The sequence below is a fragment of the Ailuropoda melanoleuca genome, chromosome 14 (assembly GCF_002007445.2).
Source record: "Ailuropoda melanoleuca isolate Jingjing chromosome 14, ASM200744v2, whole genome shotgun sequence".
In the NCBI taxonomy this organism is placed as follows: domain Eukaryota; kingdom Metazoa; phylum Chordata; class Mammalia; order Carnivora; family Ursidae; genus Ailuropoda; species Ailuropoda melanoleuca.
In genome coordinates this window covers 79,331,931-79,348,736 of record NC_048231.1, presented here as the reverse complement: position 1 = coordinate 79,348,736, position 16,806 = coordinate 79,331,931, and the positions used below count along the sequence as shown (strand labels likewise).

The window sequence follows — 16,806 nt, the reverse complement described above, 5'->3', positions numbered from 1 at the left end:
AAATAGGGGAACTGAGGCCCTGGGAAATCCATGTCCTTTTTGTCTTCAAAGCAGGTATACATAGGCTCTTTCCCATTGATGGGATTTACTCTGTTCGACTACATGGAAGGAGATGGGAGTAAGCAAGTGTTAATAAAACTGGCAAACATTTGAGAAGTTATAAAGACCAAGGAAAGAAGTCCAGATTTATAGTAGTAAAGTGTTCCTTACACTAGACCAGCCTCTGTTTGGACTCCCTTCTATTTTGTTCCTAAATGACTTACATATCCAGGTTGGCCTGGCGGCCAAGTGGGGCCCTTCTACAATTTCTTTTTTATATCTGGTCTATAAGGTTAGAAGCTCAGCTTCTCATGGTGGGGACAAGCTCTTTCCTATTTGGCATCCAAGGATTTCCAACCAGGTCTCCCCAGATAGCTCTGCATGGACTTTTTGGAAAACCATCCTCATCCTGGCTCCTGACCATCTGAAGCTTTGTCTGTAGTGTGTTTACCCAGTAAAACATCCAGCTGTTAAGGCTGATTCTACCTGTACAACAATCTCAGCAACTTTGCCTCCATGGTTCTAAGTCAGAGTCTAATTCCAGCTTCTTTGGTGACCGCTTGGCATTTGGAGCGGGTGGCATCCTCTTAAAAGCCTGACTGCCTTCATCTGTTGTCATTTCCTGAGCTGCTCTTACAGCTGTGCCTGCTGTTAGGAAGGAAGGGTGGACACTAACATGTAAGGAACACCATATCGTGTGATTTCATACACACTCACGCTTCATGTAGCAGGTTTGAGAGGTGCATCTGGCCTCAGATATTTTTCAGAGCAGAAATAATATGCATATTACACCCACCCGTTGGGTAGTCACACTGATTTTGGCTGACATTGCCAGCTCTGCCCACCTACCTAGAGGAATAACCATTTTTTCAGGGGCAAAATGCCTTAGACAATCAGAATTTATGCGTACATGATTTCCAGGAAGAGGAGCAGAGGGTCATTTCCTCATGTTTCCAAGTGCCTTCAGTAGCCTTGGTCATTTCAGGAAGAGTTCTGTTAATTTTGCAAGGCTTCTGAAACTTCCCCTCCTAACAAGTTAAAAAGACCAAATTCTCATAGCTCGAAGAATGTGTTCGGAATTCTGTTAAGCAATAGAGGAGCCAGTGTTTGACCCACGGCTGTCATCCCAGTTCCCTATTTTCTGTGTGCTCTCTACAGCAGGAGAGTGCCTTCTGAGCTTTCTTGGAGAAGTCCAAAGTTTGTTAATAAATTTGCAGTTACTTGTGTCATGGTGAACTCTGGGTTGTACCACTTCTGTAGTTAGATGCGTTTGTTTAAAAAAATCAAACTTTGGGAGAAAATGTGTCAGTGCTAACTTCTCATTTTCACTGGCCCAACCCTGCATGCTTTGGTCTTCCACTTTTTGGAAATTAAAACATTTCCACTTACCAAGGGAAGCCATCAGTTGGTAGCTGGTTTCTTGTAGTAACTTGGGGAAGGGGAAGTGCCGGTAGAATGACTGATCAGAAGTTAATGGTGTACTTGCTTAGACAACTAGATTTCTGAGGGTTATGAACAACACAGACATGGTCATCTTTCCTTCACCGAGTCTAGAGCGTGGCCAGAGACTGGTGTGACATAGTCATCATGATAAAGCGTGACGAGCCTTAACTAAAGGTAAAGATGCCACCTGAACATGCAGTGGGGACACCTGACCTCATCAGTGAGGCTGCGGAGGCCTCCTGGGGAAGACCTTGAAGCTTGCCCCTTGGAGGGACAGCACATGGCCAGGAGCTCTCCTCTGGAGCCCACATTCTGTTCTACGCTCTCAGCCAAGATTGGGTTGATCATGGCGGAACGTTGCTCTGCCTGTGCAACGAGCAATCTCCGAAGACAGGAACCTCCTGGGTTGTACGGTGTGACCAGCTTTCTGAATACAGTCTGAATGTGGACAGACACACAGACCACTGAGCAGCTATTTCAATAATTTACCACAGGGTCATTTGGCTCATTTATATATCTCTTCTTTCTTTCCCCCGCCCTCTTGCTTTTCTCACCTTAGAGCACAGGTGATAGTTCTGGCGCTACTTTGTGTTATCAGTAATACAACAATTCGATTTCCACTGGGTTTGGCCTTAGAAGACCTGCCATGAGTAGGTCACTCTGTAGGTGAATACGGACATGAGGAGACTTTAATCAGAGTGATGTAGCATTTAGAGCTGGACTTTGTGTCACTGAATGGCCTTGAGCAATATCACCTCTTGGGCCCCAGGGATCACACCTGTCCACATACAAATGCCGGGCATCCTCAAAGGGAGAGAGGAAGAGGAAGCGGAAAGGTCTGGCTAATAGGACTTTGTAGCCACCTGGGAGCACTTGAAGCAGGTGTTATGTGCAAGTTGGACATAAGGCGGCCTGGCTGGGGCCATAAACTATAAAATAGTAGTAGCTCCCGAACTGGAAGAATGGCTATGTGTCTATTTGGGCTGGAAAGGACCACGGAATAGACCAACATGGCTAATTGATCTGCTCCAGGGAGTCTGGGAAAATTAGAAACCATTAACAAACAAACCCAGCTCCACCTCCTGGCGGAGGTATATAGGCACTCATGTGAACCACACAGCTTCCTGTCTGTGATGGCAAGGACCTTCCCATGAGTCTTTGCATGTGGGGCTCATGTCTGTTCTCTGTGCCTGCAGTGTCTTCACTATTAGCAGATGCATGGCCACCTCTTGTTCACTCAATTTCTGCTGGGCTAGAAGATGACTGCTCTGTTTTCTGAAAGGCCCATGCCCCCCCTCCCCGCCCCGGGGAATTTTACGTATTACACAAAATTGTATTTGAAGTGAGACCATGCCAAACATTCCATCCAGATATCTTAAAAATTCATCCAACCATGTTTGTGTTGATAACACAAAAATTAAATTTTCCAGAAGAAAGAGAAATCACATTTGAGCGTCATTTTCAATATTATTATTTTGCATTGTATCATTTTGCACAAGAGCAATGCCATAGCTCATTTTGAATGATTGCATCTCTTGGTCTTTTATACACCCATTTGGTTTTATAGAGCTATCATAAGAGATAATGGTAGGTTAGGGTAATGATTAGGAAAAGGGCACAGGAGTCAGGTTGTGCCCAAATCCCAATTCCACTACTTGCTTGGCTAAATTAATCCACCTCAGTTTACTGTCAAGAAAATGGAGATAAAGAGTACTCACAGTCATCGTGATGCGTGAAAACTGCTTAGCACATAATACTGATAAAAGGGAACTACTATTATGTCTGAGACATATGTTTTTATTATTTGCTCCATTACTTTGAATAATGAAAGTGTTAACATCACAGCCACAACAAAGAAATTGCTCCCAATTGAACTCAACAGAGTCCTTTACCTTTCCTGGATTAGATGGGGGTAAAGAGAACCCCTTCTTTTAGCTGTCCTACAAACATTGCTTCTCATACTGCCTGGGCTCCTTGCTGGGTAAGGGGGTGCCACTGATGGGTGTTGACACAGGTTTACAGAATAAAATCGCTTTTAAAATTTGAATGGTGCCTTAAAAAGAGTTTTAGAATCCTTTTTGAAACCTAAATTCTTTGATTCCCCAGATTTACTGAAGAGACCGGTCCGAGGATCACTGATTCTCCATGGTGGCTAGTGGCTGCCCAGTTCAAAGGCGGGTCTCACCATTAACCAGCCATAAGACCTTGGGCAGGTGGTTCAGCCTCTCTGCTACGGTTTCCTCGTTTGTGCAATGGGGGTAATAAATAGCACATCTGCCTTCCGGGTGTGTGAGGACTAAGCGCGATAGTCCATGTTGAATACCTAGTCCTCAGGGTAAACTGGCATCGACAGTAATTTGTCTTTTCTTAATAGTGCTTGTCCTCTCTTCACAGACAGAGCTGTTAATGGACGCTGCCCATAAACAAAAGAGCTTACAGTTCAAGAAAACCATGGACGTGAGTCCCACTTTATTTTTTATTTATGTATTTATTTTGAAAAGATTGTATTTATATATTTGAGAGAGAGAGAGAGCATGCGCACGAGGGAGGGCTGGGGCAGAAGGAGAGGGACCAGCAGACTCGACACAGGGCTTGATCCCAGAACCCTGAGATCATGACCTGAGCCGAAACCGAGAGTCGATGCTTAACGGACTGCACCACCCAGGTGCCCCGAGTCACACTTTATTGCCTTCTTTTTGTCATGGTGACATTGTCTGAAATCCTGAGCATATTCCTGAAAATAGCATTTCAATAATATTAATTAGTACAGCGGTTTGGGAAAACAACCTTTAGAAGTTTGACTTTCCTTCTTTTAAAGGCCTCGGAAAGACTGAGGATGAAACTGGATATAGGAAACAAAATGATAGTGCCTTTCTGGTCCCCTGGGAAGGTCAATTTAAATATTTCAGGTCAAGACACAAAAGCATCTGTATCCCATGATGCCATTTATCTTGTTGGATTTGAGCCTTTTCTCGGTGACTATTTTGAATCTTGATGTGTCACCTATTTTACTGAGGGATTCCTTCCTGTTTCAAGATCTGAAAACTGTAAAAGCCTTCCTTGAGTCATTTATTTCAAAAAACACTTAACAAGACAGGGCTAAGATTGCTAGCGCACTCAGTCTAGCGCTTATGACTCCATCTCTGTATAGAGGTATTGTCATGATATTCTCTGACTGTGACAGGCTATCTGGTAACCCAGTTACAAAAGCAAATGTCCCCAATGTTGATGGCATGTGTGGTCTTTTCTGCATCATTTTTTCCCGTGATGCATGGTGCCTCAAAAGCCACTGATACATAGTTAGTGCAACTGCAGAAATAGCGTTGGACAATAAATCATTGTTCCCAGCACTTTTATGTTTTGAGCAGTCTGGGGTGAGCTTTCTTCCAATTGAAGAAAAAGCCTTAGTGAAATACAAGTTTCTAAACTCTGTCTTCTACCTACCTGAAGAGCCATATCAGTGTTGTAACTTTTGCTTCGACTGTCAAAAATGAGGGGCACCTGGGTGGCTCAGTCGTTAAGTGTCTGCCTTCGGCTCAGGTCATGATCCCAGGTCCTGGGATTGAGCCCTGCATTGGGCTCCCTGCTCAGTGGGAAGCCTGCTTTTCCCTCTCCCACTCCCCCTGCTTGTGTTCCCTCTCTTGCTGCCTCTCTCTCTGTCAAATAAATAAATAAAATCTTAAAAAAAATGATTTAGAAAACTCAAGAGAAAGGAAGACTGTTGTACTTACTCATTTTTGGCTGTGTCCTTTTTTCCTCTTGATGTTCCAAGGTTTCTTCCTTTATAGTTTCCTTCTGCTTAGAGAACTTTTTTTTTTTTTTTTAAGTAAGCTCCATGCCCAATGTGGGGCTTGAACTCATGACCCTGAGATCAAGTGTCACATATTCTGCTGACCGAGCTAGCTAGGCACCCCCGAGAGAACTTCCTTTAGTCAATTCTATAGAATGGTCTGCTAGGGACAAATACTCTGAGTTTTTCTTCATCTGCGAATGTCTTGATTCCCCCTTTAGTGTTAAAGGCTATTTTCACTGGATACAGGATATAAGATTGGGTATAGGATTGTGCGTTGACAGTGCTTTTCTATCAGTACTTGAAAATTGCCACTTTCTTGTGGCCTCTGTGGTTTCTGATAAGAAAGCTGCTGTAACTCAAATTGGTTTTCCCTTGTAAGGTGTCATTTCTGTTTAAGATTTTTTTTTTTAAGTTTTCAGAAGTTCACCAATGTGTTTTGTCATGGATTTTTCTTTGGGCTTATTTTGTTTGGGGCTTGATCAACGTCTTGAATCTGTAGGTTTACATCTTTTGCCAAATTTCAGAAGTTTTCAGCTATCTATTTCTCCAAGTGCGTTCTCAGCCCACCTTCCTCTCCTGGGGTGGCAAGGACATGAGTGTTAGATCTTTCGCTGTGGTGCCAAAGGTCCATGAGGCTCTATGCATTTTTTTGGGCCTATTTTTCTGTTGTTTGGATTAGATAATTTCTATTGTTGTATTCTCCACTTCACCAACTCTTTCTTCTGTCTCTTCTATTCTTAAGCCCATCCATTGAGTTTTTTATTTCCATTAGTGTGTTTTTTTAGTTCTAAAATTTCCATTCGGTTCTTCTTTTTTAATTTTTAAAAATGATTTATTTATTTATTTATTTGAGAGAGAGAGAGAGCACAAGCAGGAGGAGGGGCAGAGGGAGAGGGACAAGCAGACTCTCTGCTGAACCTGGAGCCCAATGTGCCTCAGGACCCAAGATCATGACCTGAGCCAAAGTCAGACGCTTAACCGACTGAGCCACCCAGTCACCCCACCATTTGGTTCTTCTTTTTATCTTCTCTGCCTTTGCTGAGTTTTTCTATTTCTTTGCCAAGACCATCTATTTTTTCATTTATTTTAAGTGTGTTTGTCCCTCTCCCTCTAGTATTAGAAAAGATCAGGCATATTATCGAAGCTTGGTGTTAGTGAGAGTAAATAAATTTACTCCATATACTGCTGGTGGGAGTTTCTGTTTCTGTGGTCATTTTGGAAGGAAGTGGGACATATACATATGCTTTTTTTTTTTTTTTAAGATTTTATTTTATTTATTTGACAGAGAGAAAGACAGCGGTGAGAGAAGGAACACAAACAGGGGGAGTGGGAGAGGAAGAAGCAGGCTCCCAGTGCAGGAGCCCGATGCAGGGCTCGATCCCAGGACCCTGGGATCATGCCCTGAGCTGAAGGCAGACGCTTAACAACTGAGCCACCCAGGCGCCCCCATATTCTTTTACCAAACAATGACACTTCTAGGAATTTGACCTGTATAGATAAATTCATACTACCCAAAATAAAATCAGCATATTTTTATATTATAAAAAAATGGGAAAGAAGATAAATGTCCACCAATAGAGAGAGAGTTAAAATTATGGGGCGTATGTGTGTGTATGTGTGTGTATTTACAACTGTTACACTGTTCAGCTACAGGGTTCATGCCTGATACAGAGAAATGTCTCACATATTGTTACAAAGGAAAATTGTTGCACGAATATCTCATGTGCTTGTAATTATGAAAAATTATGACATTTCTATGCGTGTGTAGCATGTATAGAGAATTATATGGCTGTTTACTGAAAGGTTAACCCCAACTGAATTGCTGAGGATGCCAAGAAATGCAAGAACGCATGTCAAATATTTGATGAGCACGAACCATTTCTGCCAAGGAGTCTTCGTTCGTAGTTAAGCAGTTTTGGGGGGTCAACATTTTTATTTATTAGCTGATTTGCAGCTTTATTTGTTCAAACAAAGTTAAGTCTTTGCTTCAATAGTTGAAACAGAAAACGCTCTGATTCATAACGATAGTTTGAGAACTGTTTTCTCACTCATGGTAGTAATGATAGCCCAGGATAGACCACGGCCAACTTCCAAACTAGCTAAAACAGGGTTCTTTAAATCAAAAAGGAGTAGGGCTATGCCTAAGCGCCAGAATCGATGGGTTTGATGCCCTCCCCACTGTCACTTGCTATGGTGGGCACTTTACAATATTGAAGCATGATTATAATTACCATGGCCAAGTGATGGCATCTAAGCTCTGAGGCTTATGTTATGTAAATGCTGGATTGCACATCTTACGGTTACATACCTATCTTGATTTTGCCTGTTTCAAATCCCATCTTTTGTTTCTGTCAGTTTTTAAAGCTCACGTACTTTGTCTTTGCCAAATAGGAGTGATTACTTCCTTGATCAGGTTGCCATCACATGCATAGTTTGGAAAAGGGCTAGAGAGACCTTCCAAAAGGAGACCAGAAAGCGCATTTGCCTTCAGAGCGCCCACCATCGAGTGGTGATCACAGTGCTAGTCCGAGTGCCCTGTGCTTTGCTGGGCTTCGTGGGCTGGCGTGACTGCTTTGCAGGGTTCCATTCTGTTCACCTGTTTTGGTCCTCTTTTGGCTTCTGACAACACAGGCAAAGAAGATCTACGAGCAGAAATGCCGAGACAAGGATGAAGCAGAACAGGCTGTCCACCGGAGTGCCAACGTGGTAAACCCTAAGCAACAAGAAAAGGTACCTGGGAGAGCCGACAGCCTGAACAATCTGAGATTCATGTGTTTGAAACTCAAGCCAGTTAATAATCTTAATTAAAAATGTCCCTGACCGTATCTTCCTCCAGGCTACTAGGACCTTCTGACCAAGAAAATCCCTTGTTACAGCCTTGGGGTTCGGGAAGAGCTGGAGAAGCATGGCCAGGGGGAAGGGAGTGGGGTGATAAGAAGTAGGGGAAGGGGGTTTGGTTTTTTTTTTTTCATCTTTCTTCAGAATGCAAGTATTCTTTGTAGCCAGGCTGCCTCCTGCGTGGGTGTGTTATTGGTTTTACGTAATCTGCATAGAAGATTGTCAGCAACCAGAGGGCAGGGGTATGTCTTTAGAAAAACAAAGGACTAACATAATATAATAAAAAAAATTAAAATTAAACAAAAAGAAAAGAAAAACAGAGGGCAAGATGATCTGTGGCTGTTGCCCAACGGTGATAAGATTAGGGGGCAGGTTGAACGATTTGCTGAAACACAAGTGAGACGTGGGCTACACCGGTCTCTTCACAGTCATTGTTTGTAAGTCTGGTTGGCCTGTGGAAGCCTGGCCCAGCATTTCTCCTCTTTCCTTTGCCCTCACAGCTTTTCGTGAAACTGGCAACTTCGAAGACCGCAGTAGAAGACTCAGGTGAGGGGCTGCTTCTGGGGATAGGGGAGGGTTTTTGTGGGGCTGATGTTCCGCAGAATCTGTCTGGTTTTAGAGACCACACAACCGTGTATGGACAGGCAGTGGGATTACCGAGATATCTGAAGGGAGGGAGGGAGAGAAAAAGGAAGAGAGGGTATAGCAGGACCTGGAAAGTGAGAGGAAGCAGATTGGAGAGCACTTTCTGTCCCAAACTCCCTCCCCTACTTAGGTCTTGGGCCTTACTTGTAACTGAATGGTGAGGTGGTGGTGGTGGCGTGGGTCTTGGGCAGCTGCCCTGTAATCAGGCATTCACTCTGATTTATTGGGAAATCTATCTTAAAAGCCCATTTCAGCCCTGCTAACTTTCCGGCTATGAAGGGAACAGGCAAGTTGTAAGGCCTTGTCATGGCTGAAATCTGAGATCCAAACCAGGTGTTTGCAAAGCCCTCTAATCCCAGAGTACCCTGCAGGAGACAAGCCTCTCATGACCGAGGCCACTTAAGAAGGCTCTAAATCCAAACCGAAGTAACTTGGATAGTTCTCTTCCCCGCACCTGGATCATTTTCCTGAAAATGTGAATGAAGCTATTGAGGCCGAATTAGCCAAAGAGTATCCTGGCTGAGGTTCCTGCCAACTTTCTCTCTCCTCCTTTGAACCATTTCTTGCTACTTGCTTGGTTTAATGTCTAAAAATAAAGTGCTGATTTCACAAAGATATTACGAGTGAGAGATGGACGTGGCCTTCCACTGTTCGAAGCTCCGTGCGGCCCTGAGAGCTCAGCACTACTCCACCGCTGCAAACTGGGGGGTGGGTCGGCGAGCTCCGGTCCTGTCCGGTTTCTCAAGCCAGGCCCCTCCCCCACCTTGCAGACAAAACATACATGATGCATGTCGGCACTCTGGACAAGATCCGCGAAGACTGGCAGAGCGAGCACATCAAGGCCTGCGAGGTAGGGGAACGGGTAGCTGCTTGGGAGGGGGTGCGCCTTCCTCCCAGAACCTGGAGAGTCTACTCCGGGAGAAACGCACCACCCCCTTATCATAGGACCCCGAGTCTCATAGAATTGCTTGAGGGCAAATTGAAATCAGAAATTTCAGTGGGGGAGGGAAGGAACTGGAAAGTTCACCCCCAGACCTCATCTTTCTGCCGCGTCCCAGTCCTGACCGTTGTGCGCGACTCTGCTCCAGGACTTCCTCTAATGTTTGGTTAGCCCAAACGCGCTGCAGCTGAATGAGGTAATGGGTGATTAAGTAATTACCTTTCCAGAGCCTCAGCTGAACCTGCTATCCCATAAGAAGAACGCAGGTAGGAGGTGAGCAGGCTTTAAAGTGTTTACTCTCCTTACGCCTTTGATTTCACCATTACCCCCCCCAACCCGCTTCATTTTTAGCACGTGACCTCACAAGTTCCTGGAGAAAATAAAGACGTAATCTTTTTCTTATCAGTGAGGTCCTAGGACCTGTAGCATCAGCATCACCTGGGAATTTGTTAAAGATGCAGATTCTCAGACCAACTCTAGACCTGAACAGAAACTGTTGGAGTGGGTTCAGCTCTGCGTTAATAAGTCCTCATGTGATTCTTAGGCAAATTCAAGCATGAGAACCGCTGATCTCCACCCCCTCCCCTCCTTTTCTCCGGTTAGTGGGAAAGGGGCTGTTCCTGCCCTATCAAGAGCCTGTCCTGCCACCTGAGCTCAAGGTGCCATCATCCAGCTGTCTTTCCCTCATGCCTGTGCACAGCCTTTAATGTGAATTTCTGCTATTGTCATTTGCTCAACTCCGCTCATTCTTGGTTTTAGAACCTACTGGCTGTTGCTTCCTGTCTGCTACCCTCTCCTCTCTTCACAGCCAGGCTTCTCGAAGGAGTTGTCTTCACATCCTCATTTCCCTTGCCTATCCCAGCCTGCTGCGTCTGGGGATTCCCTCCTGCCCTCCCCCGCCCACTCACTGCTGCTCCCTTGAGGAACTGGAGATCTCCATGGCAGGCCTTTGCAGTTCCCGATCTGCAGTAGAACAGTAGACCTGTATCTACTCTCTAGTACTGTGGGTCACTATCCCTCTCCCAAAACACTCTTTTCTGCTTTACTTCCTTGACTCCACACTCTCATGGAAAAGCCTAGAATAGGGTTCCCTTTTCAAGGTTTAAATAAAATGCAAAGCAATATCATATACATTTTAGGGACACATAAAATCATATCAAAAAAGCCTGCATGGAAATGATAAAGTTTAGGAGAATGATTACCTGTGGGGGAGGAGAAAGGTGATCGAGATTGGGGAAAGCACACAAGGGGCTTAAGCAGAATTGGAGGCAAATATGGCCCAAATTGTTGACCAAGCTAGGTGGTTGATATGTGGGTATTCATTACATTGCTCTCTACGATTCTTTCTATGTGCAATCTTCTATGATAGAAGTAATGTGAAATTTTAGTATTTATACTACATAAATACTAAGTAGACTAATATACCAAGTATACTAAATAAACACTAAATACTAAATAAATTCTAGAATACGTGCTACATATAAATACTGAAAGGTTTGCAGGTAACAAATGTATTTGCTTCAAAATGTTCTGAGGAGTAGTTGTGTTGGTAGGCATATAATAAAACAGAATTGGTTGTGAGTTGATAAATGTTTAAGCTGGTGATGGGTACACGGGCATTCATTAAACTATTCTCTTGTGTATGTGTGAAGCTTCACATTATAAAAACTTTCAAAATGTAATAGCGTTATATTCAACATTAAAAAATACATTAATGCAGAACATACACGCTGAATAGAATAGCAGCCACTTTATAGAATAATAGCTTGGTTTCCCAAAAGTTGGTATTTGTTTATATCCAGAAACCTATTGTGCAGGGAGTGACTTTTAAAAAAAAAACTTTATTAAAATTTCAAAAATACACAGAGATGGAAGGCAGGTGCAGGTTCCCCCATGTCCTCATAAACTGGTTTCAGTGATTGTGACCGCCTTGCCAATTGAATTCAGTCATAGGGGCAGGGCACAGTTTTGAATTGGAGGCTCTGGCAAGCTGCCAGGTGGAGAAACCCATGAGGCGATTGGAACTGTGAGCTGGAATTTAGATTAGAACCTTGCTGTCTGGGTTCACCACTACTCTTACCTTCAGAACTGTATCCAATCCCATTGGTGTTAATACCGTATGAGAATACCATGTGCATTCTTTGCCTGTGGTCAGAGTGGATGAGTTTCGTGGGGGGTGAGGGCAGTATCCTAAATGGGGTAATAAGCTTACGGATAATGAGGGTTCATACTGTTTCTTAAGTCACCGCCAGACTAGGCAAATGTTCTCGTTCTCTGCCTGTATATGGACATGTAGCTCTGTTTCTGTAGGTGTTTGAAGCTCAAGAATGTGAACGAATAAACTTCTTTCGGAATGCACTGTGGTTACACATGAATCAGCTGTCACAACAATGTGTCACAAGCGATGACGTAAGTCAAAGGCGTCCACGGAGGAGTCATTAGAGCAGAAGGAACCATAGACATTTACTAGTGCACCCTCCTCATTGGAGGCCCAGAGAGGCACCGTGACTTGCCCAAGGCCACACAATGAGTTAATAGACCCAAATAAACACCTAACTGCCTGACTCCTGCTCTGCTTTGCTACTGTGACTTTCTCTTTAAGGAATTCAGAGTTAGGGCAGGAAGGCAGAGAAGGGAGACCCACATGCAGGTTTTTTTGTTGTTGTTATGTTTTTTTAAAGATTTTTATTTATTTATTTGAGAGAGAAAGAGAGTGTGTATGCACAAGCAGGGGGAGGGGCAGAGGGCCGGGAGAGAAGCGGGCTCCCTGCCCAGGACCCTGAGATCATGACCTGAGCCAAAGGCAGACACTTAACCAACCTAGCCACCCAAGCACTCCCCGAAATGCAGCTTAATTTATGGGCGACAGAGATGTCACAGCATGACCGTGAGCCCCAAAGTGTCATTCCAGGACAGGGCCAAGTACTAGCAGACTGATCCTTGCCCAGGCTAATGATCACACCAGGGGTCAAGATTTACTTCAACAGTATTCCCAGGGTCAATATCCAGGTTTAACTTGTGCGCAGCAATCCTCATGGGATTCTCAGACCTCAGAGGGATTAGAGTTCAAATGATCACAACTTTCTTTGCAAAGAAATAGCCACCCTCACTTAGATGGGACAGTCACTTTAGAAGAACAATTAAATACCTAAAAAACCTATAGTATTGACTAGAACTTTTCCCAAGTTAATTCATTATCTTTGCATTTGTGTGTGGCATTAGTCTTGGTATCTATTTCCTTTGGCCATCAGTATTTAAAAAAAAGCCCTTTCTGGCAAGTTATTTATGCGGCCACAGAGATACTTTTCTTGTCATCTTTAAAACAGGTTTTTTTTTAAAAGATTTTATTTATTTGACAGAGAGGCAGCGAGAGAGGGAACACAAGGAGGGAGAGTGGGAGAGGGAGAAACAGGCTTCCCGCTGAGCAGGGATCCTGATGCCGGGCTCTATCCCAGAACTCTGGGATCGTGACCTGAGCCGAAGGCAGATGCTTAATGACTGAGCCACCCAGGCGCCCTTAAAACAGTTTCAATAGCAGATATGCATCAGAGAAATCCCTTTATATGAGTCATAAAAAGAGACTTGGGAACGTCTCTTTTTTAAAACAAAATTTGGGAGATTCAGCCATTCATCAAACCTGTTTTAATAAGCTGTGTCAGTTATCACCAACATACCTCTAGCTTGATTTGTCATTTTTTAAAAAAAAGATTTTATTTACTTATTTGTCAAAGAGAGAGAGAAGAAGCAGTGGGGGAGTGGCAGGCAGAGGGAGAAGCAGGCTCCCCACTAAGCAAGGACCCCCGGGACCCTGGGATCATGACGTGAGCCAAAGGCAGACTGAGCCACCCAGGTGTCCTGATTTCTCTTCTTTTTGTTAGATGTACGAAGAAGTCCGTAAGAGCTTGGAAGCGTGCAGCATTGAGAAGGACATTGCGTTTTTTGTGAACCACCAAAAAACTGGACAGACCCCACCAGGTGACTGGAGTGGCCGGGCTGGGGGTTTATTTAAGTTTTTCTACTAGTCTTTTGCATCACATGTTGAGAATGGAAGACACCAGCATCTTAATATTTTGTTTCTTGATTCCCCTAGCACCCATCATGTATGAGAATTTCTACAACCCTCAGAAGAGTACAGCCTCACAGGGAAAGGCCCCGGGGCCTAACTTAGCAAGGTAATAACCAGCTACCTTTCACATGAAGAAAAATACTTTTAATAAATGTTATCATTAGTGTTCTAAGAGGTATTAGAATTGGAACACATCTACCACTGCATTTCCTTAGTGAGGTTGCTAGATTTGGGGAAGTAGGATTTTTAGGACAAATGTTCAGTGGGTTTTATCAGACATAGTTTAAGGAGGACTACATCATGCTTGAGTGTGATTATTGTTACTCCCGTATGAATCCTATACCTCGGTTACAGCTTGTAGAGAGCAGGAGTCAGCAGACGCTGGCCGCCTGTGAGTCAACTCTGACCAACCTCTTTTGGTGGGGCCCAAGAGTAAGGAATGGTTTTTAATTTTTAAATGGCTGAAAAAAGAGAAAAGGATACTATTTTGTGACACATGAAAATTACATGAAATTCAGATGACAGCATTCATATAAAGTTTTACTGGACCCGACCGTGCTCTTTCATTTACATTTTGTCTGTGGCTAGGCTGTGACAGAGTTGCCCTAGTGGCTGGCAGAGCCTGAGTCATTTACCGTGTGGCCCTTTACAGAGTTTGCTGCCGCAGCCATAAAGGATCCCGACGGAAGAGAAACTTCTGTTTCAGGCAGTTAGCTTCTTGTCTAAGCTGCAAATTTCTATTCCAGTTTTTAAAACGAGAAGGGAGTATTTGAGGGGGCCCTGCAGGACCCACATCAATATTGAGGAATGCCCTGCTCTGTTCAGAACAGTGCCTGTGAATTAGCTCATTTCATCTTCACGGTGAGGCGGGAGCCGCTTGTATTTTCCATCTCACATGTGGACATACTGAGGTACCAGGAGATCAGGAAACCACGCACTCATGGCAGAGACTTTCCTCGTGTGGGTCTGGGGTGTGGGGGCAGGGCTCTGCCCTTCGTGACTGCTGGGCATCCTGCCCGTCAGCAAAATAGGAGGTCAGCAGCCTAGATTCCAGTGGGTCAGTGGTGCAGGCCTTTTGCTTCATCTGAACTCTCCTTGACTCTCCAGAACAGAAACCAGATTTGATTAGAGTATAGTAGGCTTGTAGTGAGAAGTCAAAAATTAGAAAAATAACAAGAACTCATCTGAAAGACTTTGGTTTTCATTTCTCACAGGAGAGGACGTCTCCCAGTTCCTAAAAGTTTACCAGGTATGACACCAAGAAAGACCTTTTGAAATGCTTATGTCATATTCTCTCTCTCTCTCTTTTTTATTTGAGGGAGAGAGAGTGCATGCATGAGCAGGGGGAGGGGCAAAGGGAGAAGCAGACTCCCCGCTGAGTGCAGAGTTCCACGAAGGGCTGGATCCCAGGATCCTGGGATCATGACAATAGCCGAAGTCGGTCGCTTAACCAACCAACTGAGCCACCCAGGTGCCCCACCATGTTCTCTTTAAGGGCGATTAGTTAGAATGTTGAAATAAAGGGAAAGAAGGGAATAAACAGAATCAAATTCTCAAGAGAATGAGGCTGTATCAGGATCTAATATAATACTGTCTGTCACAGAGTGGACTTTGGTAATAGGTGGTTCACTCTATAGCTTATCAAAGAGAATTCCGCTCTTGGAGTACCGAAAGAAACTTATAATAAGGCAGTCTTACCTAAGAGATTATTTCAACTTGAACCATAAAAACAGCAAAGTAAGATATAGTTTCCTTTGGATTACACAGAAATGTAACTGATAGAAGGCATAGATGTCTAGAAAAATGTAATCTAATATTATATATTTGTGCACTGACTGTAATTGGGTCTTTCATTAATCCCCCGGTCTCTTTTTCATTGAGAACTCCTATGATACCTCTGGGACAACCACACATTTTAACATTTTTTGTTAGTTTTATTCCTTGGATAATTGTAAGATCCTTGACGGTGGGCACTTGATTTTCTCCTGTATCGCTCGTAGCATCTAACACAGCACTGGGCACATAGTAGGTGCTCAACAAATATCTATTATTCGAGTAAAAGAAAGATGTACCTACCTGTGTTCAAGGGACTGAGGGAAGAAATAACTCATGCTGCATAAGGGAGCTTAGTAGAACTTCAGTAACTGAAAGAAATTCAGGGGCTAAAATGATATCTTTGAAAAATTTAAGGATTTAAGTTATTTTAATTTTGTAAAACAATTATCACCCGATAACGTGGGACTTATTTTATGTCTCTGTTTGAAGTTGACTTTACTCTAGGTGCTATCTGCGCATGGATGAAAAAGGGCAATGAAATCATAGTAGTGATTTCCAGAATGTGTGAATGAATCCTCTGGTTTATAGTCATGATTACCGTTTGTAAGAGTTGTCGCCAGATGTTTTCATTTTATAAAAGGACAGTCACTAGAGTCTTTAACTGGAATGTTTTGATTCCAGAAGGGCTAAGATCTTATCATGAAACAAGGTTAACTTAATGTTGCTCTGTTCGGCCTTTTGCAGATGACCCTGATTATTCTTCGGTTGATGACTACAGTCTGATATACCAGTAACATCAATGGTAAGAACCTTGAACGTTCACATAATCAAGTAGCATTTACACTGGTGAGTGTGTTTTTGAGTCTTTGAAGCTTCTTTATAACACCACTTCAAGCAGCAAGGCTTTGCCTCAGGCTGGCCCATGGGTGCTTGGGGTCCTACAGGATGGCCTTTCTGGATCCCATACTGCAAGGGGACTGGAGCCCACGCCATACGCATTTGAATGAAGAGATTCTCCCTTCACTAATTATTCTGTACCTCGTTTTCTGCTCCTGTTAAGTTCTTTGTCACTATAACACACTTACACTCAAGGCAGAGCTCACAAACAAAACACACGTGATCCTCATTGTTTAAGTAACAGTGTACTCGCCCATTCCCCAAAAGGGGAAAAGCCAAGTAAAATTGGTTGGTGAAAACGAGGCAAACACTATGACATTCACCTATTACACAAGGGCATTATAGGGGTCATCTTGTCTCAGACTATTA

At 43.6% G+C, this 16,806-nt stretch overlaps 1 protein-coding gene across 2 annotated transcripts in view; it reads left to right on the top strand.

Annotated features, from left to right (window-relative positions):
- Positions 1-16,806, top strand: part of PSTPIP2 (proline-serine-threonine phosphatase interacting protein 2) — a 65,328-nt gene that overhangs the window by 44,164 nt on the left and 4,358 nt on the right. For both annotated transcript variants that reach the window (XM_034643360.1, XM_019798451.2), the window contains exons 6-14: positions 3,877-3,939; positions 7,907-8,005; positions 8,614-8,659; positions 9,529-9,608; positions 12,009-12,107; positions 13,577-13,673; positions 13,789-13,870; positions 14,979-15,013; positions 16,285-16,342. In XM_034643360.1, the coding sequence (XP_034499251.1) occupies positions 3,877-3,939; positions 7,907-8,005; positions 8,614-8,659; positions 9,529-9,608; positions 12,009-12,107; positions 13,577-13,673; positions 13,789-13,870; positions 14,979-15,013; positions 16,285-16,334 (651 nt within the window). In that variant the 3' untranslated portion in view covers positions 16,335-16,342. The remainder of the gene's footprint in view (positions 1-3,876; positions 3,940-7,906; positions 8,006-8,613; positions 8,660-9,528; positions 9,609-12,008; positions 12,108-13,576; positions 13,674-13,788; positions 13,871-14,978; positions 15,014-16,284; positions 16,343-16,806) is intronic.